The sequence below is a fragment of the Siphateles boraxobius genome, unplaced genomic scaffold, assembly GCF_051911475.1.
Source record: "Siphateles boraxobius isolate OS27281-9 unplaced genomic scaffold, OSU_SipBor_1 31, whole genome shotgun sequence".
In the NCBI taxonomy this organism is placed as follows: domain Eukaryota; kingdom Metazoa; phylum Chordata; class Actinopteri; order Cypriniformes; family Leuciscidae; genus Siphateles; species Siphateles boraxobius.
The window spans coordinates 318,661-345,324 of NW_027508931.1; the positions used below are offsets into that span (position 1 = coordinate 318,661).

Consider the following 26,664-nt stretch of genomic DNA (forward strand, 5'->3'; position numbering starts at 1 on the left):
GTAGAGGCATGCAGCAAATTCATTTGTGATTTCACACTCACAGCCAAATATCTGCATGCTGACTCATATAAAACCTGTCAGCAGGGAACAACTGACAGACAAGGCTTGTAATGTGGGTCTAAAATTATATAGAGAGTGTGTCCTGGTTATCAGGAGCCCCCCCACTGACTGCTTTTGCCGAATGTGACATCAACCCAGCAGGGATAGCTCTACCAGGAGGTTTAATCACTGTGGGAGTCTGCATTAAACAGGTCATTAAAAGACAAAATTAGACTATCAATGATAAGACAAAAACAGAGATATAGAGACTGAGAAACAGGAAGTGCAAAGTCGAGACATGCCACCTAGTGGGTGACATCCTGTTTCCCACCATGCACCTCTCCAGGGAGCAAGGGCTTATGAGGAGGACAAAGACGCAGGGGGGAAGGGACACATCAGTGGCAGATGTGCAGCCAACAACCATGTGGAAATGATCAATGCGACCAATTAGAGGCACACACAGCACTCCTCAATCTAGTGTGCATGCTAGTGTGTACGCTTGTGCACTAGGCAACACCTCATGTACGTTTCCAGCCAGTAGAGTTCTGTCTTTACCACTCGAAAGTATTTTTGCAGAGGTAAACAAATAATCCAGAATAAATTAGAAAATGAAAACAGGAGCTGAAAGGCGTTGTCAGATGTGGGGCGAGTTTGTTTTTCGGCTAGATACATAAGCGGTCCCACGTTCTTGCAGTTTTGCCGGGCTATTTCTAGCCTGACTAGCACAGGGGTTTCATTTACGAGCAGGCCAAACCCAAGGCCTTCCCAGGGTGCTTTGGGGCAAGGGGAGGCTTCTGCACGCTCTCATATGGACCTGAATCCCACGCTTCACAAACGAAGCCCTGCCTCCCACACACACACTCTCCTCTAAAATGATTTCCACATCTGTAGAGACGGCCAGAGTTTTTTAAGTGCAGCTACATGGAGAAGGAAAAAAAGTGGAGGGGAGCGTAGAAAACGGTTTGACCACAGATTTCCTCCTCAAAAATGAAACGTCAGCTCCCACAACCCCTACACCCTGGCATATGACACTCAAAAACCCATGCACTGCCAGCCCCCTGTACACATACAAGCGTCCTTAGATTTACCGAATACTATGATCTATCGGAACATAGTATAGCAAGCTAAAACGAGATTTTGAAGTGAATAAACAAACTCACTAACTTCTAGCATAACATTTTAATGTTATGATACTAAAGTCACATAGTGCTACTGATTCAGGCTACTTCATTGTCCTCAAATCTATGGAGGAAATGAGATGAAACCAGCAGAAAGTTACTTGCGCAGCAGCCAATAGTGGCAGCCAAGAACCTTCCTCTGTTCAAAAAAGAAAGTGAAATGGATAGAGAGTATGGCCCACACTTCTTCATTAGAAGTGTAGGCCACACACAGCACACCATCAGATCTACGGGGACTATTTAAGCACGCACGCACGCACACACACACACACACACACACACACACACACACACACACACACACACACACACACACACACACACACACACACACACACACACACACACACACACACACACACACACACACACACACACACACACACACACATTGCTGGTAGGCCTAAACAAATGCCTTTAATTGGAAGGCACTAATTGAAAGGAGAGTTTAAAAGAACTTTGAAGAGAAAAACCCTGATTGGGAATTTGTTTACCACAACTACAGTACAGCTTCTGCTGTAGACCAAAAATAAATGTATTGAGAGTTTTAGTAAAGACAGGGATCTGCCAACACACACAAACAAGACCGACTCTCTTCTATTAGTTCCACTTTCACATGTTTCATAGAAAAATTAGGTCTCAGATGAAAATTGCTGCTCAAGACAGTGTTTTACTGTCATTTTAATAGAATTTGGACTTGGGAATAAAAAGTACATTTTTGCACATTGCAAATTATACCCTAAAGTTTTGAACAGTAGTGTAGCTCACTAGTTTGGCCTTGGAAAAATCTTGAGAAATAATTGGGTTCATATACAAATTTCTGAGTGAAAACCCTGAAATGAAGGGGACACATGAAAGTGTTCTGCATTTAATTTCCTTGCAGCAGAGACAACTGGGATATTAAGGTCTCACTCCAATTCTAAAGACAGATTACAGATTCAGTTGTGAATCATATGCATCTAAACTAAAATGGATTTGAAATGAACTGAATTAAAATGGATCTGAAATTGAGAGTTCTGATGAATTAAAATAATATGAACCATAATGAATTGTGCAAAAGTGAACTGAATTGAATAACCCAGTGCTGTGGTAAGGTGTGTGACTGGCGCACTGGCAGGCTGTCCCTCGTTCAGACACGTGCCAGGCCATCATCAGCAGATTTGCAACATGCGAAGGAAAAGAAAACCAGCAGAGAAGCGTTTGAAGCCAAGAGAGGAGGAAGCTGGTTCTGAATGAGGGGGGCAGAACACACACACACACACACACACACACAAACTTACACGAACGCTGACAGAGGGGCATTGTGTCCCCACACCTCATGAGTGAAGCTTTTTGTGAGAAAGAGAGTGTGTGTTTGTGTGTGATCCCACATGAGTGCTAATTATGCGGCAGTTGCTGATCACTGGATTATTCACACATACTAACATAATGTGTCTGACAAAACTGTGTCTGTGTGTGTGTGCACGCGCATGCATTTCTCAGACATCTCTATATGTGTGAGTCAGTGCCCTCAAAAGGCCTTTCCTGGACTTTCCCTCTTTTTGTTCAGTAAAAGAGAAAGACGTCCCACTAGAGCTTTATATCACATGTCACAGTAAGTGCTGTATCAGCTCTGTGACTCAAATATGATTTGTCACTGAACAGTGGTAAAACAACAAAGACAAGTTGTCACTGTGACCCACTTCCCATATCTTATCTATCTAATGTTCTTAATGTATTTGTCCTTCTCAGCTTATCCAGTGACAGTAGGACAAATTGCCCATGTCTTAGAACTAAGCAACTGAGGAAAAGGAATTGACAACATTCCAACATTCCATTGCCCAGTTCCCTGTCAAAAGGCCCAAACACGATCAAAATGTCACCATTTCTGTCACCAAGCTACACTTTTCTAGATGAGCATGAATGTTTATAGTGGTCCAGGCTGGTTTGTGCTGGTTGGTACCTGTCTAGATGTTGGACCAGCATAGCCATTCTGTCAAGTTGGTTTACCAGTATGGTCTTTCTGTGTGAAGGGGGTTTCACCAAAGTAATATCTGGTTAACATTAAGGTGTTTGGCACACCAGCACGAGAGTGAAAGCGCGTGCGATAAAAAAGACGTCATTAGGCGGTCGCAAAACCCTATTTCGCATACCGTTATGCACTGCATTTTTTGTAACTTAGCGCATGGCTCCATTTCCAAAGATGCACGACTTCGATTAATTGTCTAAATTAATTGCTTACATTTACAAAACAATATATTTAAGAGATTGTTGTTTAATTTAGTTTTATGCATATGTCTTCATATCCATATATTTTGTTCCAATGTCATAAGTAATAATCTCAAGGATTACTGGGTTTTTCATGATTCTTCAGTTTTTGTAGCGTGGGTTTGGTGAAGTGTAATAAAAACAAACATCGTCACGTGTGTAACTTACTTCTTCTCACCGCTGCTTCCAGGTGGTTTAGAGGACAATTACTCCAAGTCGCCCCCTGTCGTTTCAAAGAGCAACGGCAAGTGCGTCAAGTATAAACGTTTCGTTCGTTTGAGAAGGACGGGCGCAGTTAGCGGAGGCTCGCGGTGCAGAGTCAGGCGAAAGTATAAACAAGGCTTAAGAGCCCTCCTGCCGTCCATCCTAGTTGTCATACACTTGCTTGACTCATGGCCCTAAAATCAGGATCCTCCTCCTCAACAAAGACATGACATACGACTCTCCATGCACTCAGAGAGACAGTCATATCTGTGTGTATGAGTAAGAGCAAAAGGCAGCTGTCCTTTCAATACAGAGATACTAACAGGCCCCAAGGACGCACACACACACACACACACACACACACACACACACACACACACACACACACACACACACACACACACACACACACACACACACACACACACACACACACACACACACACACACAAACAGATACACAGCAGAGCTACAACACGTAGAAAAGAGAGGGAGTGAAGGTTAACATTTAAGTGGGAGATGTAGCTACAATCTTACAAAACTGACACACAAATCCATCTCACCCTATTCTCACTCAATACATGTAGGAATATCTATCCATCCACATATCCATTTGTTAGCCACTGTGTTCACTTTAAAGTTTTCCAAACTAGGTGACACAAGCAGACACATACAGACACAAACAGCAGCAGACACAAAAATGATGAAAGTGTCTGTGAAGTTGCAGTTGAGCTCCTACACACACACACACACACACACACAAAACAGGTGCGGCCCAGTGCAGGTGTTAAGCACGCCTAGGCAAAGCAGCCGGAGAGATAGAGCATGCTTCTCTGTGTAATCAGAGAAGGGCAGAAACTAAACGTTTGCAGTATTGTTTCAGCGACACACGCTCCAGACACTTCCACACGCACATATCCAAATTAACCGACAAAAGCCTTCTTTTGTTAATGCACTCGCACAGAGGAAGGCAGAAGCCCCACAGGCCTGAAGTTCTCTGCCCACGCCACCTGCCACAAACACAAAGACAGAGGGGTGTCCGTCCATTAGGGTCGTTCTGGCTCTCTGTCTCCACCCACAAATCCCTACAACCTACAATTAGGCTACACCTTTCTTCATCAGGATAACCCCCCTTTGGCTAGCTCTGATACATACTGTACCACACACAAACACAATTGTTTTAGCAAACATAAGCATAAAAAACAAACTACTTAGGCTCATTTAACGGAGTAATGTTTATTCAAACATACATTTTCAGCACTCATAAGTCATAGTCGTTAGTGTCACATGAATCATTCTAATATGCTGATTTGCTGATCAAGACACATTTCTTATTATAATTGATGTTGAAAACAGTTGTGATTAATACTTTTGTGATACCTTTTATCAAGATTCTTTGATGAATAGAAAGTTCAAATAAACTATAGAAATATAGAAATATAACAACAACTTTTTTCTATAAAAAATATAGAAATATATTTTAACAATGTAAAATTAAAGTATTATTTAAAAAAAGATCTTGTATATCAGATCAAATAAAAAATATAGAATAAACAGATATATAGAAGAAAATCATAAAAAAAAGAAACAATAAAAAAAAAGTTTGAGGGACATTGTCCACGTAACTGCTTTAAAATGACACTTGGGAATCAAATGCTGACTGGCTTTGTCTGTTCAAGTCTCCAAACAATACAGTTTCTGCTGACGCTGATGGTTGAGATTGTAAAAGTGAATCTTTGAAAGAAAAGGCCAGACCTTGGCAACGTGTCCCAGCCACACTGTCTCTGTCTGTGCTTTATTTTCTCTCCTCTCAAACTAAGAGTTTTGAGATTGAATTTAACTTTAGAAACTTATTTACGGATTGGACAGATGCATTGTCATTTTAAAAGGCATTGGTTTCCAATTAGCTATATGATCTATGTGAATCTTAATGCTGTATGATAGATGTAGATATTGAATGGAAGACAAATTGGACTTCAGATGCAGGACATTTTATTCTAATCAAATGCTGCCATGGCCTATGTTTAAAAGCTATGTAAGCACCAAAACCAATTTTCAAAATCATTTCATTGTTGATGAAAAAACTGCATAAAGAAACTGCAAGTGTGTCTGCTTGGCTGAAACATGCAAACTCACAAATGCAACCAGAAATAAGAATGCACGTCACAACCTGAGTGCAGAGAGATGTGAGTGGACACTGCCCGCGCCGGTCGCCCACCTGTGTCCTGAGAGGAGGCTCTTTCCTGGAATCAGCCAACAGGAATGAAAAACCACACAGAGCTGCTGTATTTCTCACTAGGACCCTTCTACAAGTGCAGAATAAAATAACCTCAACCCCCAAAAAATATTTGGCTCAGTCAACATCACTGTCAAAGACAGAGTCGAGAACAAAAGGCTCTCACAAAGACTCAAGGTACCACCAACACTTAGGCTACAGTCCTGGACCTGCCATTCCCATACACTCTAACATCACATCTGCTTACATTACAAGACCTCTGATCCCGTCTTTGGTTGTTCATCTATCTTTTCTCAATTCTTGTTGTTTCATGCCTTAAAATCTATATATGTAATGGATAATCCCTAGCTAGGTGTGCATTACAAGATTTTAATGCATGGCGTAGAGGCAAAGAACCACCTGATGTAAAGCGTAGTGCGTTAAAATCGTGTAATGCACACCTAGCTGGGGATTATCCCACTTATACCATAGTTACTTTCCAACACTGACAAGTAACGTTTCACTTGACAGGAAGGGTTAAAATGATGGTTATTTTCATCAAATACAACTTGTTAGATCTAGCATTCTGGACATTGACAAGAAGTTTCTGTGCTCCTAAATGTTTTTTTTGTGTGCAGTGTAATCTCCCATCTGAGCGTGTGTGTGTGCTTTAATGACAGCAGTGCATTAATATAGAATGGTGATTAAACTGACTGGAACACACAATTTGAATGCACACCTTCTAGCCAATCAGAATTGACCTTTCGCTAAGCCCCGCCCTCCTTAGTTACTGTTACTACGCCTGTCAAGCTTTCACGTCTAGCACGTCTACAGTGTGTGTGCACCGGTGTCAGACATTCCCAATGAGATAATTAGTAATTTTTGGCGAACATGTGAAATATCTGGGAGAGCAAGACAAAAGGGACTGCAGTATGCATTCGAGGGATATCCACGACATAATATGCAACCGATACCGATTAGAGAATAATTTCATAAAAATTGAAGCTAAAGCCTATAGTCCCAGCGCAAGCAGCAGCCGTTTCATACGCTGACCATTCAAATGGGAAACACACAAATCTAGGAATAGCTATGTTCGTGCACAGCAGGGTAAGTGAAATGTGAAACTAATCTAATAATTATAAATCAAACAGTTTATCCATAACTCTTGTGGAATAACACTTACACCGGGAGAGCCGCGATCGGATTGGGTTAAAGTTACTCAGTCAGGGGTAACAGCAACGTTAGGCCGTCGATTAACAAAATGCTGAAATATATTTTAAAGTATGTCAGTGAGACTCCGTCTTGTCTTTAAACGTCTTATTTTACGTTAAAATATATGCATTATGAACAAAGAACCGTAATTATTTCCATCTTCCAAGGAATATGTGTTTTTGTGAATCCTGTCGACATTTAGTTGTGAATGCTGCTGATCCACGCACATCATTTCTCCTCTTGGCTTTTAGATTTTCAGGAAGGAAAAAAATTCCGTTCCCCCGTCCAAACTTTTAGGATACCGGGTATCAGATTTGCACAATTCATACGCACAACGCTTCGGCATGTTTCCCTCGCTCGAAAGCTTGCCAGACCTCCCGTGCCTAGTTACGGTTGCTAAGACACGATTGGCCAGTGGCGATTTTCGGGCGTGGCTTAGCGAAGGGTCAATTAAGTATTCCAACAGACCATGTATAAAAATATATATAATAGGCTATATTTTGCTCTAGATAATCTCTAGATAATTACTGCAATTTATCTCAATGGGGCACATTGTGGATAGTCTCATGAAAGTAAATCTTTTGCAAGAGGAATGGCGAAAAAAAGCCTGCATCATCACCAGTAAAAATAACCAGTAAAAATTTTGCTTTACATCCAGAAATGGGGAAATCTCTTTTTTTATTTCTCTCTCTCTCTCCTTCTCACTTTCCTACAATGATCCAACCCAAACAGCAAAACTGTGTTTCTGAGCAGACCTCCATGTTTCCGAAGGAAAAGAGATGGACCGTGTTCAAAGAATAACAAAACAGACGAGTTCTACCGCACACACCTCAGTAGTAACAAATTATCTATATAGCAGTTGAAAAGGTCACTCAGAAATGTAGCAAGCCTATAAAATCCTCTGTACCACTTCCAAAATGACAAAAGCTGTGATGTATCACACAGTTCAGAGCTGTCAGACAATTATGAGCTGTGACGGAACTCTGGATGTTGTGGATTTTATGCGAACATATATGCAATGCGAAGCAGATATTGAGATGTAACGTGTTAGGGGTAATTAGACATTTAGTCGCTTGCTATCAGCATGTTACTACAGCTTTTAACAGTCTCGTGTCATTAATTCATCAAAAACCTTCCTGTTTTAAGCAATTACTCAAAAAGATACACACTAATGGTGCAAATGTTTGGAGTTAAACATTTGCCTGTATGCTTGGTTGAAGACTGAAAATATTTAGTTGTGCAACTCTAGTTGTGACACTGTGCTACAATCACTGTCATCTTGAAAAAACAATCAGTGTGATTCGTGAGCAGAACAGAGGGAACCTGGCCATACTAAATGGGTACAGAGAGAACAACGTGATGATGATGTGCGGACTTCCTGCAGAGCTTATTGATCAGAGGGCTGTGACTGGAAGGCCGAGAGACGGGCCTGAGAAATCCGAGCTGGGCACTATAATTGAATCCCTATGGGGAAAGGCAAGAATATGATGGACAAAGCGTCCACCCTCTGATTGTATCCCTCTCTGCATTTCCTCTCAATCGGTTCAGAGTTTTGCTACTGGCTTTCCGTGAAGATCTTGCTTAAGAGAATGTTGCAAACACAAAGGGGCCATTTTTCCCTCCAACTTCAAACAAATTGGGATCAGATCAGAGGCACGTGAGATGGAAGCAGCAGGAATCAATTAGTGCACACGCTTTGATGATGTCATTGACAAGCAATCGGTGAACGGACCAGCTTCCGTTTAAGATCGCAGGAAACATGAGCCTCCACCGCAACCCTCCGCATTTTTACGGAAACCATAGTTTATCATCCTGCATGTGTCTACAAACTCAGGCCAGATCTCACAAAAGCCTCATTATGATTAACCAAAGTTTAACAAGCAAGATAGTTCCTGAGTTCTGACATAGTTGAACTGAAAAGCATCAAATTGGAAACCATCAATGAAACAGCTGAAACGATACATTGAATTATTGAATTGAGAAGTGTGAATCATCTAGTGGATTAATTCATTTTAAAGAATCACTTAGCCATGGTCCCAGAAATATCCATCTTTACAATTACATTCTCAGTTAAATAACTGTTAATCAATGATTTTATGTATATTATGTTGTTTATGGTTCCAAAATGTCACCCATCTCATTATCAAAAGCTCTGATAATCAGTTATTGCTAAACAATTATTCAAATAAAGCAACAAGCCACAAGAGGCAAGAAGGTACAATGTACTTATTGTGTTCATGTTCACTGCAAAACACTTTTGAGGTGCGATTCGGGTAACGTTAAGGGACAGGTTTGGTGGTGTGGTTAGGTTTAAAGGGTGGGTAAAGGCGTAAGAAAAGGGTCGACAGTGTAATTATAGATTTAATTACAGAAATTAATTACAGTTGTAAATACCTGCAGGTATTTTGTTTTACATAGAAGTACAATGTAAAAAACATGTATGTACACAATAAATGCATTGTATCAAATGTTTAATTTAAATGTTAGTGCACAGTATTAAAGGCACTAGAACCAAGTGAAATCTGAGCATAATCACTGTAACACACAAACTCGACTGGTTATTGCTTTCATAAATCAGCAGCAAAATCACTATGATAAAAGCACCAATATTCACTACTAGTATGTAAGTAGTGTATTATTATTAATAATTATTGGAATAAACAATTCTTTAACCATTTATGTTTAACCATGTGCCTATATCAAAGCAGCTTTACAGTGATCACAGGAAAATGATGCATTGATACATTTTACCTGTTGTTCAGCTGGTCACATTTGCAATTATAAGACGAGGCTCATAACATTTAGAACTACCCGTTTTAAACGATTTGTTTGTGAATCAGACTACATGTCTGATTTAAGATTGGAAAAGTACCAAGTAACAAGGGACTCTCCACCTCAGCTGATGGAATAAGGAGAGATGAAGATGAGAGACTTTCTCAGTGAGCATCGGCAGCTGTGAACCCCCCACCACCACCCCCGTGTGTTCTGCCTTGGAGTTAACTGTCAAACTGGCGCCATGCAGCTCCACAACATGTTCCGTGGTACATGACTAGTCATGAATATGGAGATGCGCTTGCTAAGCGTAGCATGTAAACATATATAGGAATACATATATACATATACATTTCACACATATAAGAAAATGTATGAAAACAGACACGCATATACAGATTAACGAATAGTCACCAAACCCACATAAACACACACAATAATACAAATAGGGCTGCAGAATGAAACATACACCCACACTGAATGTGAGTCAGAGTCTGCATCTCGATACACACACTCACTTGGAAATCAGACTTTGGAAACATGCTTAATAGTTTTGGAAACGCAAAACTATTAAAACACCAATTCCTGTGGTGAGGCCTCAGACTGCAGCCCCTTTCATAATGGAGTCATTTAGGCCGATTCTTCCTCGTGCTATCTGCCCCCGAGCGAACATTTTTACAGACACAGACATGCAAAAGATTTATAATATCTGAGAGAGAAAAACACCACGCCTCAGTGTGGCTCCGACACAGGGGCCTGCACACTGGCCCCGAATCAGAGACACACTCGTACTTTTGCATTTTTCATCACATAAATACGTAGAATACAGACATACAAGTTCTTCCCTTGTGCTTTTCAAATTACCTCAAAGACTCCTTCAATGTCACAGCTTTTTATGTCATTGATTGAGTAAATGTTCTGCACCAGATATTCTGACCAGTAAAAACACTATTAGGGGGGAAAAAAAGGATTTTAGTATTAATTACTATTTTTAACTTTTTGCTTTCAAAATAAAAGCAAAGGTTGTTAGAACATGTTTAACTGATGTAACGTTCCTAAATGTTTCTTTTTTTTTTTTACGTTTTTCTTTTTTAATTGATTCATTGTTTTTTTTTTTATGTTTTCAAATCTAACACATACAAGTGACCCATAGGCCTGCAGATTTGGGAGAATTTTTTTTATAAAATATACCATATTATAAAATATGTTACAGTACTCAATACAAAATGCATCGAAATGCCCATCCCAACTTAAAATGTGAGTATGACAATGCATATTTGTGTTTCATTCCGCTAGCGATCCGTCTGTCACCCTCAGAGTTCCGATAGCCCACCGACCAGTGCTCTGCGGAGGGTCATGGGCAAAAGCTGGCTGCTGTTGGAATCTTTTTGGCCAGTCAGTTTACTACTCTCTTGCCGCTCTCCCTCTCGAAGTGGAATGACAAACCAAAGCCTCTTGGCATGGCCCGAGCAGACGGACCCAATTTCTGCTTTGCATAAAAAAAGTCAAAACCACACACGAGCACTACGAATGAACAGAGGAAAGAAGGAGGAGAGGAGGAAGCAGCGCCAAGCATCAGATCTCCTTAAAGCCTTACAGCTGAAGCCTCCCTCTCAGAGGAGATCACATTTCAACAAGATTGAGTTTAAGTGGTGGAGACAGAAGCTGCTTGAAAGGGAGGGAGGGAGAGAGTTTCTTGCTCTAGTAATAGTAGTGCAGGAAAAATGGCACAATATAGTTTACAGAGAGCCAAAAGCTACTAGACTAAACTCTAGTGTTGAGCACTGCTCATATGAACCATTTGCATCAAATAAAAAAAAAAGCTAATACTCAAAAGCTTAATAAAGTTTCCTTCAATGAAGCATGGTTAATTATCCACCAAAATGGAATTCCCTTTACTTCCCATTTGCCTTCTGAGGGACCGTCACCGTACATCATATTTTATCTTGTCATATGGTCAATAATGTACTTATTTGGGCTATTTTGGGCTCATGCAATACCTGACTCGGTCTAAAGGTTGTTGCACAGGGAAAGCTGCTGTCGGAGCTTCTGAGGAGCTCTGGATGGGACAGGGTTAAGGTCTCCTCCCTGGGGCTGTGCTTGTTACCGCTAAAATTAAACCTCCCCCACAGCTGGTTCCCATTAGCCTGCAGTGACACTGGGAGCCTGTACTTAAGCTGTGCTGCGGGGGCCCCGCCGCCCCACTCAGATAATACTGTCCCCTGCCACAGGCCAAGTGTAAACTGGCCCTGCACAGCTTCTGCTGGCAACGACTGTGTTTTCAAACCAGGAGAAAAGAAGAGTAGAGAAAGGTGAGAGTTATGGAGGGAGAACACAGCCCGTATCGATATCATATCAGTTAGAAATATTAGAGTTTTTCTTAAATGTATTGTTATGAGTGGATATTTCATTTAACATGCTAATTTCATCATTTAATGCTCACTTAAAGTTAATCTTTAAAAACATTATTAATTTAATAACACCGTTTACTGATGTAATTTTTAGTAAATCTCAAAATGAGTTCATATATACGGGAATTCATTTTTCATTTCCAAATTCACGTGTAGCATTTAAGACCATTAATTGTAGTGTTTTATTTTTAATTGATATATGCACAATGGCATAGAAGTTCACTATCACACATATATTGGTTATTGGTCATAACATGAAAAGTTATCAGCTTTTTGATATCTGCCAGAATTTTAATATCAGTGCATGCCTAGAAATAAAAAGTATGTCGTCCTCTAAAATAATACCAGTCAGCTAAAAAAGCTGAGTTAATAAATCTCATCTACAAAATACATAGTGGCACATTTCAAAGTGTATATAATGTTTGTTTTTTTTTTTATCTGGCATATCATCAGGTGGCTGCTTGTGAAGCCATATATTTAAGGTGCTCTTGCTGCGCTGTTTTTCACTTATTCTTTACAACTCTACTTTTACGGTTTGGGAGTCTGGCAGCAAAACACAGTGCGCGGCATTGTGAGTAACAAATGAGACGTTGATGACAGATTTATGCCGTGAGAAATAAACCAATCGGCAGTCTTGTAAGGACACCTCAGCGAATAGGCAGACAGCGATCACACATTCCTGATGACAGGCAGCACATATCTCACATGGATTTGCATGTTAGGATCAACTGCGAGTCTGAGCGCTTTCCGGTTAGGGTAATATTTTAGCTGTAGTCTATTAAAACCATAGCTCTTTAGAGGGATCTGTTTGTAGAAAAGGTTAACAATCAGTTTAATTAGGAGCAGAGGCTGGGGCGCATGCATGAACTCTCCCGGTCTGATACGCACCGCTCTACAGGGAATTCATCATGACACACGTTCACCGTGTGTGTGTGTGTGTGTGTGTGTGTGTGTGTGTGTGTGTGTGTGTGTGTGTGTGTGTGTGTGTGTGTGTGTGTGTGTGTGTGTGTGTGTGTGTGTGTGTGTGTGTGTGTAGATGAGAAAAGGAGAGATAAAATTAAAGGATGAAAGAAAAACAGAGGGCATGTAAGTGAAGAGGAGGAACAAAGTAAGAAATGAAGGGAGGATAGACCTTATCAGCTAAGTTTGTCCATTCAGGATTTCCTTCCAAACAAAAGAGAAAGGAAACTCCAACTCTCAAATGTGTTACATGGATATAAATCTGTCAAGAGCACTAGTTAAGATCATTGTTTTTTCAAGCTTTTTCCAACAATTTCTTAAGGTGATTTAAAACAATGACTAGGAGTCACAAGACATAAATTACACAGTTTGTTGCAATAACAATAGGAGAATATCTGTTACCTTAAAGATAATTTCTACCCGATTGGTCCCTTAAAATGACTTTCACTTATGCAACCAAATAGCTAGGAAGACCAGTTCACTCAGTTTTTAAAATGTGACATTATAACACACACACAGACACAAAAAAAAGTGTTTTTTGGACATGCACAAGGGTAATACCATGTTTTTGTACATGCCCCTTAAATTTAGACTGATTTCTTTTAATAGATGGAATCGTATGCTAATACTATGGTATTTCAAAATATACCATAATACTAAAATTCATGTTCAACAGTTGTACTCCAGTTGTACTCCACTTCTAAGATTACCAAAGTACATGGCAGTACATGGCCAAAAGCCAAAGTAGTAACATAGTTCCATAGTACTTTTTTGTAAGTGGTAATTTAAAATATATCTAAATTATTATTTAACATTACAGAATCAACATTAATATATTAGGCTACATAAATAAAGTTCCCTTTCAAGGGAACTTCGAGCTGCGTCAAACGCTGCGGGAACGCCCCTGCGTTGTGCGTCATGAAGCACGTATGGAATCAGCCCAATGGAGAGATGAAACGTCATAGGCGGGTGACGTCATCGACCAGGAAACTATAAAGCACCCCAAAAACACAAGCGCATTAGCTTCTGTGCTTTCAGTCGCGCTACATGTGAATCTGTCCCTGTGTGATATTGTCTGTCTTACATACCCTGCACCACACAAACAATTTATCCCTATATATATATATATATTGAGAGATTATGGCGGACGAACAGCAGTTTAGAAAGTGTGTTCCTCCCTGCTCGCGTTATTTAACGAGCGGGGATACACATGATCTTTGTGTTGTTTGTTTGGGAGTTCAGCATGCCCAGTTTGCTCTCGAGGGAGCAGACTGTGAGCATTGCGAGCGTTTGCCGTTAAGGACGCTCCGCTCCCGCCGGTCGCTCTTTGAGGAGAGCGGTTCGGTGCGCGCTCCCCGCGGTTCGGGTCCCGCTTCTGCCGAGGCAGAGCGGCGGCGCTTATCGTGGGGATCGCAGATGGATCTCACAGCGGGGTTTGAGACGGGCTCTGCCTTATCTCTCCCTTCACCTGTGAGATCCAGTGCCTCAGTCCCGGGTTCGGAAGCACGCGCTGCGGTTTCTTCCGCTCGGGCTGAGGCACCAATGCTGCAGCTATCCAGTTCTGAGGAACTTGATGTTGTTAGTGTTGAGGGAGATGTGGAGGATTCGCCACCCCACACTCCTAAGAGTGATGAGCTTATGGAGGTGTTAACAAGAGCTGTTGAAAAACTTAATATTGAATGGCCAGTGACTAGACAGGAGTCTGTTTCTAAATCAAAGTTGGATGAGAGATTTTTGCCGTCACGTGTGCAGCCTCCACGCCGGTGCCTGCCGTTTTTCCATGATCTCCACACCGAGGTGTCGAAATCATGGAGAAAACCGGTGTCATATAGAGTGTTTAGTCCCCAGACTTCAACATACGCTAATATTATGGGAGCCAAGGCTCATGGTTATGGTGCTTTGCCTCGTGTGGAAGAGACGCTTGCGAGCCATCTCTCCCCCGAAGCAGCATCATCTTTTAAGGCACCGGCATTACCCACCAAGCCTTTAAGAAACACTTCGGCTTTAGTGGGTAAAGCATATTCGGCAGCAGGTCAGGCTGCGTCATGTCTGCATACTATGTCAATCTTGCAGGCATACCAGGCTGATCTGCTAAGGGACATGAGTGAGAGTGAGGAGGTCAGTACTGACGTAGTTCGTGAACTGCGTCAGGCTGCTGATTTATCCCTGCGTGCCACCAGAGAATCGGCCAAAAAGAGCAGCCCCGGCCGTCTTCGAGCTCATCACATAGAGCGCAGCAGAGGCAGAGTGTCGCGTCTCGTGCTCCCCCTGCTGGACAGTGGGCTCAGCCGCGACACTCTCAGCCGAAGCCTTCTCCCAGTAGAACTGATCTGAGGACAGTTATATTGGCTAAGAAGGCTTCGGCTAAGAAGAAGTCCTGACGCCAAGCCGTTCAGGATGCTGAGGGTGGTCCCCACCGAGGCGGAAAGGTGTTCACCTCTTTTTACGGTGCCCATTCCTCCTCGGTGCCCTCAGGGGCTCGTTCTGCCAACCCCGCCTTTATGCCGGGGCACAGACGATCCCAGCGAGCGCTTTCCCGAGGGACGCTCGCTCCCTCTGAGGAGGGTCTCAGAGCGGTCAGACCAGTTGTTCCCTGCCGGTGCGCCGTTACAGGGCGCTGCGTCTGCTGCTCAAGTTACACCAGAGGCCAGTCTCGAGAGGCTGGTACCCTTAGTAGAATTTCTGGCAGAGTGGAAAAGCCTTCCAAAAATATCTCATTGGGTCCTGCAGACAGTAGAAAAGGGTTATGCTATCCAGTTCAGGTGTCGTCCACCAAAATTCAGAGGGGTTCTGCACACAGTGGTGGGCCCCGAGCAGGCTCTGGTATTGGAACAAGAGGTGAAAACGCTCCTTCAAAAAGAGGCTATAGAACGGGTTCCTCCTCCCAGTTTGGAGTCAGGTTATTACAGCCGATATTTCATCGTTCCAAAGAAGGATGGGGGGTTGCGTCCAATTTTAGACCTGCGCATATTGAATCGCTCGGTAGGGAAGCTAAAATTCAAGATGCTCACTATCAAGCAGATCGTGTCTCAAATCAGGTCCGAGGACTGGTTTGTCACGATAGATCTGAAGGACGCATACTTCCATGTGTCCATCCTTCCACAACACAGGAAGTTCCTGAGGTTCGCCTTCGGGGGCGAGGCGTACCAGTACAAGGTTCTTCCGTTTGGCCTAGCTTTATCTCCCCGCACTTTCACGAAATGCATGGATGCAGCACTAGTGCCTCTGAGGCTTCAGGGCATTCGTATTCTCAATTACATCGACGATTGGTTGATTTTAGCTCAGACCGAGCAGATGGCGGTTCGGCATCGAGATGTCGTCCTCGCTCATATCAGAAAGTTGGGGTTGAGGCTGAACGCAAAGAAAAGTGTATTATCTCCTTCCCAGAAGACCACTTTTCTGGGTGTCGTTTGGGATTCGGTATCGATGCGGGCGCGACTCTCTCCGACCCGCATCGCTTCGATTCTCTCAGCTGTGAAACAAGTGAAGCTAGGCCAGCTACTCACTGTCAAGCAGTTTCAGAGACTGTTGGGTCTGATGGCAGCAGCGTCCAACGTTATACCTTGCGGCCTGTTGTACATGAGACCGCTACAGTGGTGGCTCAGGACCAAGGGATTCTCCCCGAGGGGAAATCCGCTCCGCACGTTCAAAGTCACGCGGCGCTGCCTTCGTGCTCTGGTCATGTGGAGAGAAACTTGGTTCCTATCCAAAGGTCCTGTGCTGGGGGCTCTTTGTCGTCGCATAACGCTAACGACGGATGCTTCCCTCACAGGGTGGGGGGCGGTCATGAGTGGTCGCCCAGCCCAAGGTCTGTGGCAGGATCATCATCTTTCGTGGCACATAAATTGTCTAGAGATGTTGGCTGTGTTTCAGGCTCTGAAACACTTCCTAACAGACCTGAGAGGCCATCATGTGTTAGTTCAATCAGACAACACGTCGGTGGTCTCTTATATAAATCATCAGGGGGGCCTGCGGTCTCGCCGGCTTTACAAGTTGGCCCGTCAGATCCTCCTGTGGTCCCAAGGGAAGCTACTATCTCTGAGAGCAATGTATCTCCCTGGGTATTTGAATGTGGTAGCAGACTCCCTGTCGAGGCAGGGGCCGAGGCCAGGGGAATGGAGACTCCACCCCGAGGTGGTGGAGCTCCTTTGGTTGAGTTTCGGTCGCGCCGAGGTGGACCTATTCGCTTCCAAGGAGACCACTCATTGTCATCGGTGGTTCTCCATCACTCTTCCAGCCCCCCTGGGGTTGGATGCTATGGTGCAGCCGTGGCCGAGGTCACGTCTGTACGCCTTTCCCCCGATTGCTCTGTTACCAGGAGTTCTGGAGAGGGTCCGCCGGGACGGGGTCAGTCTACTACTAGTAGCCCCGTTCTGGCCGGCCCGAGTATGGTTTGCGGACCTGATTTCTCTCCTGGACGGTTCTCCTTTGGAGCTCCCGGTCAGGAGGGATCTACTCTCCCAGGCGGGGGGCACGATACTTCACCCCCGCCCAGAATTGTGGAAACTGTGGGCTTGGCCTCTGAGGGGGCCCAGCTCATAGACTCCGGTCTCTCAACCGAGGTTGTTGAGACCATTCTTAACTCCAGAGCTCCATCCACGAGGAAGCTTTATGCCTTGAAGTGGAAACTTTTCACTTCTTGGTGTGGAGAACACCTGCAGGACCCAGTTAACTGCCCAGTGGGTGCAGTGCTGGAATTCCTGCAGGAGCGCTTCTCCACAGGGTTATCCCCCTCCACACTAAAGGTGTATGTGGCGGCACTAGCTGCTTACCACGTCCCTTTCAGTGGAGTTTCTCTTGGGAGACACCCGCTTATAACTCGTTTCCTCCGTGGCACTTTGAGGCTGAGGCCAGCAGTTCGTACGAGGGTGCCGACTTGGGATCTGGCCATTGTATTAGAAGGTCTTTCCCTAGCTCCTTTTGAACCTATCGAAGAAGTTCCCGAGAAGTTTCTCACTTTTAAGACTATCTTTTTGCTTGCTATCTCTTCACTAAAAAGAATCGGAGATTTGCAGGCTCTGTCGGTTTCACCCTCGTGCCTGGAATTTGCACCTGGCATGGTTAAAGCTTTTCTGCATCCTAGACCAGGTTACGTTCCTAAGGTTCCTACTAATATTGTTAGACCTACGGTTCTGCAGGCTTTCTGTCCTCCTCCATTTATGTCATCGGACCAGGAGAAACTTAATTCACTCTGCCCTGTTAGGGCATTAGACGCTTATGTCCACAGAGCTGCCCTGTGGAGGAAATCGGAACAACTTTTTGTATGTTTCGGGCCACCCAGGAAAGGGTGTCCGGCGTCTAAACAGAGAATGAGCAAGTGGGTGGTTGAGGCTATCTCACTTGCTTATGAGTCGGCTGGCCAGCCTTCACCTTTGGTTGTCCGAGCTCACTCTACCAGGAGTATGGCTGCTTCTAAAGCTCTTTTGTCGGGGGTTTCCCTGAGTGATGTTTGTGATGCGGCTGGATGGTCTTCACCGCATACTTTTATTAAGTTCTATGACCTAGACTTAAGCTCTACCCCTGGGGCACAGGTGCTCTCGTCCTCTGTGCGCTAGTCTCACATGACGGTCATTTGGTCCTATGGCGACGTGGGTATTCGCGTTCCCGCAGCGTTTGACGCAGCTCGAAGTTCCCTTGAAAGGGAACGTCTCGGTTACGTATGTAACCCTAGTTCCCTGATAGGGAACGAGACGCTGCGTCGCTCCGCCATACTCCCGGCACTCCCGTTAGCGCTTCCTTCAAGCCTATCAGAAGCTAATGCGCTTGTGTTTTTGGGGTGCTTTATAGTTTCCTGGTCGATGACGTCACCCGCCTATGACGTTTCATCTCTCCATTGGGCTGATTCCATACGTGCTTCATGACGCACAACGCAGGGGCGTTCCCGCAGCGTTTGACGCAGCGTCTCGTTCCCTATCAGGGAACTAGGGTTACATACGTAACCGAGACGGTAAATTTAAGAGTAAGATCTAAAAACAAAAGTTGCAGATTAGCCTAAAATTTTTTATAGTGCTGTTATACAACCGTACTCTAAAAAAATAGAACTCCCTTAGCATTCCACATAAATACAATAATATATGAATTTGGTAATCCCAATCTGATATCATCAAAGTACCATGGTACCAGCATGGTACTTTATTGTAAACAAAACCAAATGGCCAATGTATTAAAATTACCCAACTTACAAGCCTTCAAACTCAAACAGAGCAAGTAAAAATTGCAAGATATTGCCTTCGAAAGCATGTAAATAATACAAAACAGGTAGTCGCGACAATCTAACATGCAGCACTATGAGTTTGTGTGTCAGGTAGGTAACTAGAAAGTGTAGGGGTATGTATCGCGTGGGCTGTATTTTGAAGGCAGACGGTGTGAGGCTCATTAAAGCTGCATGGATCTGAGTTCTGGCAGAGGTGACAGACAGGTGGATAGGATTACCAGTGAGCCCAGGCTCAGAAACACGCATGCTCGGCTACCCGTCAGCACGGGGATCGACGCACACACCCTTCACGCCTTTTTAAATAATTAACAGCCAAAGATTAGTCCGTCAGCCTCGAGGCCAAAAGGTCCATTGATTTCTTACGGATGCATTTTTAATGAGTGCATCTCAGTGAGGCAGCGTCCGTGAAGAGAGGCTTCCTTGTCCAACACGGCACAAGAAACACCAGCAGCTTTGCAAGGAGCTTGTGGTAAAAACACAAACAAAGCCAGTAAGTGCCTTAATGTCTCGCACTAACGTTCTTCTACACAAAGACTTGAAGGGAAAGGCCTCAGGGGTGACCTTAAAAGAACCTATGGCAAAATGCTATTTAATCCAGCCCAAGCTTTTCCTTTAATTGGTCTTGTGCGACCATCCATAAAGCTGTTGTGCCGACGGCATACTTCCTAATCAGCCTTTATGAACTGTAAACATCTCGGCAGCAGACTCTTTAAAGTGTTAGAAGGACTTGAATTAAATTTGTATCGCATTTGGTAAGTGTGACAGACACACTAAGAAAGTGATCGCTGCATCTGCGGACAACGAGGCTGACAGAGTGACTGACGGTGTCAATTACGTATTTCCCTTTCTTCACAGTCTAGAGTATCACAAGAGATACAATGAGGGACAAATCAACCTGAGAATCTGATTTACTGTACGCTGAGCAAGATTAAATGAACATGGAGCAGCTTGAATGAAAACAGTCATCATTCACTCACCCTTAAGTCTCTTTCTTTCTTTTAGACCCCACTGACATTCATTGTATGGACAGATTAAAACACTGACATTTTTTAAAGGATCTTCTTTTGAGTTTCATAAAAGAAAGTAAGTCATACAGGTTTAGAACAACATGAGGATGAGTACATTTCATTTTTGGGTGAACTATCCCTATAATGTCACAGTGTTCAGACAAAGTGTGCTGAATGAATGCCCTTTTTAAAAGTGACCTTACAATGGTGACATGGGGTAGAACTTATGGTTATAGGCCTCTGACAGGCACCGACAGCCTTGACTAGAATAACAGAAATAAATACAGAGTTTAATAGTAGTTATAAATGGAATGAAGACAGTGCATGTATGGTTTTATTTTACGTTCTTATGGGTTTAGGGAGGCTATGCATTCCTTAAATCCAGAGAAACAAGGGGGAGTTGTTGAAAGACCGATTCAAAAATCTAAAACCGATGAGCGTGTCTGAAATAATACTGCTACAGAAATAAAATTGAAAGTTTAAACATAAAATGGAAACCTGTGCCATGTATCATTCAAGTGGGACTGTTTTTCTTGCTGTCTGCAGTGTAATATTTCAAGGGTTCATTTTTCCTTGAGATGTGTGAGAAGGAAACGTATCATTATGGAAAATCAAGGCTTTTGCCCATCTAACCCATGGATATGTCTGGTTTGAAAAAGCGACACACTTCCTCTGCTGTGTGTAAAGGAAGGAAAAGACGAAAGAGAAACAGAAATTACTTCTACAATCATTCCTCAGATTTCATGAATCCTGCATGTGGCTTTTCATGAAAGTGTTGCATGTTACTATTATCACAACACACCTTTACACATTTGAATGAGAGTGTGTATATGTTTATGATCCGATTTGTTTTTGAAGGGGGAGATGAGAGGAGCAAGTGAGAGTTTAAATGGGGGGGGGGGGGGGGGTGTGATTGCAAATACAGAGAAAAAGTGTCAGGACTACCTTTCCTGTCTCCCGCTCGAAGTCCACATATTCTCGGGTGGGCGCCTGCCGCTGGTCCCCATGAAGGTTGGCTGGGAAGAACTGCAGCGAGAGGTTGGTGCCGGTCGCCACAAAAGCCTTTTAGAGGGAAATCAATACAAACAGGATAAGAAAGCCAGGCCCGAGCATAAATTATGCAGCCCGTCATTTCTGTTTTCACATCAGAGAGGAGAGGAGAATGCCTGGAGCCAAGGCCAGCGCTCAAAACATCAGGAAAAAAAAGGGAGGAGGGGATGAAGGGTGAAAGAAAAGAAAAAAAAACAAGTCATCATTTTCTCTATTTGAGGTATTGAGTTACACACATCTGATTCTATTTTACCAACGCTCATTGCTGGCAAACTGGTCTGCACCAAACTGAGTTTGAGAGAAGACAGAATGCAGGAGTGAAAGAGTGACAGAGAGATAACAGAGAAAGGGAGGAGTACAAAATCAATAATTGTTTTAAATGCAGCCCCTCACTTACATTAATAGCAGCAGGACTGCTGTAAAGGTTTTGAATTATGGTGCAATAATTCAATAATGTTCTCAAGGAACATAAGCAAAAACAAACAAAACAAAAAAAAACGGGATTGTATACTAAACTGTCTCGCAGATTTGTCTTGCATTTTAATTATGTTTCTAAAAATATATATTAAAATCAAACATCTGATTCACTCTCACTCATATGCTCAAACATACATCAACAATAATATTATAAATTATATGAATCAATACTCGGCATCATTGCCATGGAATACAAAGACATAAAGAGACGAGGAAAGTTGCTCTCTGTAGCTTTGTAATAGATCTGTTTCCCTTTGAACCTCAGCATTTAATCTACTGTTGATGTTAGGGGCAAATAAGGCCAAACATGACCACATCTTACTGATTAAAAAACTAAAGTGCACATCATGAACGTCACAACACAGCAAAACTGCATAAGACGGCATGGTGAGAAAACAAAACACGTAGAAATTATACAAACACAATAAAATAATTTAATTTCAGGTACCACTTTATTTTACAGTGTCCTTGCTGTATATGTTACATGTACTTACCATAGTAATAACAGTAAATTATGCATAATTACATGCAACTAACCCTTGATCAAATCCTAACCCTACCCTAAACCTATAGTAAGTACATGTTGTTAATTAATATTACTCTACTTACATATATATAATTACACTGTAACAATGACACCTTAAAAAAAAGTGTAACCTAATTTCCATTTTATATTAGAAATTAATGCTTAAGTAACGTTTTTCATTGTTACTTCTCATTAAACTATCAACTATGTGTAAGGTTTTGTAAATTGATGTTTATTATTGAATTGTGCCTGTACAATCTAATTAAATAGAAAAAAAGTGACGTCAAACTGAAAATCTATTGTATATATCTGGTCTGTAATTTTATAATAAACAGAATATAAAAAAATCTGAATTATCGTAACAGTCATCTCATCTATTCTTGGAAATAATGTGGCTAGCTAAATCTATCTCAAACAGCCTTGAAGACATGAGATACAAATAAAGAGATAAACAAGCCTGTCTATGTTATCAAACCAGTCAACAAAAAAGGTCTAGTGCAAACCGTCTTTAAATAAGCCAATTAATATTAATGAAATAAAATAAAATTGTAAAATAAATCAAAATAATACAGGAGATGGTCTCTAAATAATTACATGCAGTCTCTAGGTATTTTTAAAGAGACTGCAAATTAGACATGTCCGGGTTCATCTGCATCCGTGAGACGCGCTTCTGATGGTAATTAAACGAAGAGACACATTCTGTTTCAGCATGGTTTAATTACTGTAGTTCTAATAATTAAGCGAATTACATACAGCAACTTTACCGATAGGTCAGTATAACATGATATGGTTCGTACATGTTCTCTGCGGGGTTTGGCGCTCATTAAGAGGAAATAACATAGTTTTTAGTGATATCGTGACAGTTCCAGATGCCTAATCACGTTACGTGTTTAAATATTGAGTTGCCAGCGATGATGCGAGGGTCAGTGGTAAGTGACCGGTGCGTGTAGGCTACTCACTATCTCTGAGCGTCCGTCACGGCACGCGTTCTGGAAGCGCGCCTGCCTCTCCTCGTGCGGCCGGTCACGGAAACCGGTGTATTTAATCTGTGAACAGGGATGAAAGAATAACAAAAGAAAGAGTCGTATTATTAAAAGATCTTCATCAGAGTGCACTGTAAAATTTCATCATTATAATAACATCTTTTTCTTCCTCCATTCAACTTATCACAATAATTTCTGTCCTTTATGCACATTTTTATGATTTTTCAACGCGATTTTTTCCCTTGTAATACAATATGAATTGTATTCTTGCAGGATTTGACTTTGATTCCACTTTGAATTGGCATTTATTTTTAATGGGGTGACATTTTTTTGAGATTATACCCAAATAATGAACTTTGCAGGCTATAAGAAAATGTTAGGGGGAATAAGAACAAATTTCGAACATTTGCAATGCAAATTGCCTGGTGTTATTTTTCAATTTGCATTAGAAATAAACAAACATATAATTATTATACCAGAGTTAAAAGGTGAGGTGCAAAGGTTCGTCTTTCTTTCGGGTATTATGCTACATCTTTTTCCTGATAGATTGGCTTGCAATGTCCTATAGCCTTTAAAACGTAATTTTGTAACTACCGTGAACGGAGGGTTACAACTTTTCTCAGCAGTGAGCATTAGTGGTCTCTACACAGAGGCTGTTAAAGAAAGATACGATGACACGCTTGTTTTATGTCACACGAGAGGAGCAACTTTGTTTCCGCCACTTTATCAAATGTCTCGGATGAATCGCGCTCACCTCGCACTCGCGACTGAGTTTCCTGAAGAACTCCTCGTTCTCGAACTTGCTCCTCTGATCCGGGACCACCCGAGGCATCTTGAACGCGTTTTGATCAATTTTGTTAATTGTATTTGTGTAAACTTGCAAAGAGAGTGAAGCGTTGCCTTGAAACTCGCCAGTCCCGCTCTTATTTCCTTCCGTCTTTTTTCTTCTTCTAATGATGGAGTGTGTTGCAGTGAGCTTCGTGTTCTTTTAAAAATAAAACCTTCTTCGGATTTCGCCTCTTGTGAGGTGTGTGATCTGTACTGCACTAGATTTGGCAGTAATTTGCCGTTGACTTCTTGTTGTTCTTCCTCACTCTCGCGCGTATGATCTCCGACTGATGACAACAGACGCTCGCTCGCGCTACTTTACCCGTCGCATGAGCTGCATGGCTCACAGTTACTTCCTGGCTCCTCTGAGTCCGACTTATGACTGTACACCCAAAATACTCCCCCCATTCACAATTCTCTCCACTACGGACCGTGTGTGCGCAGGCGTTAAATACACCACAACTTCATTGCGCGAGATGCTCGGTCGTTTTCTTTCTCGTTTTCTTAATAGGTACAAAGAGGTTAACGTTGTTACCTGTGCTAGAGATGGTGCAGCGTGGTATTTATAAACACATCATGTTAAGTGATTTTCTCAGAAACAAAATGACATGTGCTCTCACTAGACAGGATATTCACACTGTTATACAGATGTGAAATATTACAGGCCTATATTATTTTAATGTATAAATCAATATAGAGACATCCACATATGTTCGTACTCCACCCAAGATAAACTAATATGCACAGAAAGACAAATATACTATTCAAATGAATTATCTTCTCATTTTATAGATAGAAAGACAGTCAGATACATGACAGACAGACAGAGCCATACATGGGTAGATAAACAGACAGACGAGTAGACAGATAGACTGATCTAGATTCCAATTCGGGATAGATAGATAGATAGATAGATAGATAGATAGATAGATAGATAGATAGATAGATAGATAGATAGATAGATAGATAGATAGATAGATAGACAGACAGAAAGACCACAGACACGGTATACAGACATACAGATAGACAGACAGACAGACACACAGGTAGATAAACAGATAGATAGACAGACAGACAGATTTCTAATGATTTTATGATCTTGCGAAGATGAGTGTATTACAACATCTGTGGTAAATATTTGTGTTGAGACATATCTTTCTTTATTGAGCATGTTTTTAAGCGGCAACTTCCCTCAGGACAGAGGGGGAGGTAGAGAAAAGAGACTGAGAATGAGGAAGTGAACAGTATCAGAAACATCCAAAGGCCTCCATGCCCTGTCAGATCCAGCAGACAGATTGCATCTCTTTTGTGCAGCTTACCACAACTATAGTGTGTACCACAACTTTCAGAAATGTTTTAAGCACTTCTGTCAGAATATCACGGCATGTATGACATTACAGTTTACTATAGGATGTTGAGCAGAGAATCTTCTCTCTTCACTGGGCAAAGAAATTTGTAGCTTGTTAATTTTGCACTCAGCCTGGATTCTATAGCCTACTTCCTACACTTCCTACGTTGTTTATTTCTTTGTCATTAAACACACCCATCTGTTTTGGGTAACCACATTATGATAGTTATGTGTTTTTAGAAATTGTGGAAAATCTGTCTATGGAAATATATTGGTATAATCCCCACCTAATTTAACTTCAATTTAATTGTATTGACAGTGTATACTTTAAAAAAAAATATTCGAACTAAATTATAATTGTAAAGTAAATGTACACTCTGTGTGTATGTGTGTAAAGGGCAATTATAAAGCTTACCATACCTAAAGCTTCAGACTACAGGAGTTTTTAAATTCCTCTCAGGCTATACTGTTTAACTAAAAGAAAATTGAAAATTGAAAACTATTACTGTTAAAGTAACACTATGTAGTTTTTCAACCTTCATAATATATTTCGAAGACCCTTGTGATGGTACATCGACTTACAATAGGTTAAATGACACGTCTGCCATAGCCTGACGTGGTCTATATCGCTTTTACTGGCACTATGTAACTTCGGGTTTCGGGTAGTAACGGGAGCACAAAAAAAACTACAAAATTCGACTGCTTTACGGCATACATAGTTTTTCTTCGTTTGTGATGTCTTTCATAAAATCATGCATCATACTCTACCTTGTCTGTGGCCATTGTTGATTCCAAAGCCGGTGCTGGATAAACAGCGAGCGTGCGCGTGCGACAGTAGGCTGCGGTAGGCTAAACTATTTACGACAGCGGAAATGGACAATTCCGCTTCCAACCTGTAGGGCGACCGCAGAGGAAAAGTACCTTGGTGTTGCTTTAACTAGCTAAAAAACTAAAATATTGACTCAGGGCTCAACACCAAGGATTTTATAGATC

General features: G+C 42.1%; 1 protein-coding gene across 6 annotated transcripts in view; it reads right to left on the reverse strand.

Annotated features, from left to right (window-relative positions):
• The window catches only part of cbfb (core-binding factor subunit beta), a 42,894-nt gene extending 16,664 nt beyond the window's left edge, over positions 1-26,230 (reverse strand). For 5 of the 6 annotated variants that reach the window (XM_077248772.1, XM_077248774.1, XM_077248773.1 and 2 more), the window contains exons 1-3: positions 24,250-24,829; positions 23,472-23,558; positions 21,405-21,521 (exon numbers count right to left, since the gene is read on the reverse strand). In XM_077248772.1, the coding sequence (XP_077104887.1) occupies positions 21,405-21,521; positions 23,472-23,558; positions 24,250-24,327 (282 nt within the window). In that variant the 5' untranslated portion in view covers positions 24,328-24,829. Of the gene's footprint in view, positions 1-21,404; positions 21,522-23,471; positions 23,559-24,249 lie in introns of all 6 variants that reach the window. The other variant, XM_077248769.1, reaches the window with a different exon arrangement.
• Positions 26,231-26,664: the final 434 nt, after the last annotated feature.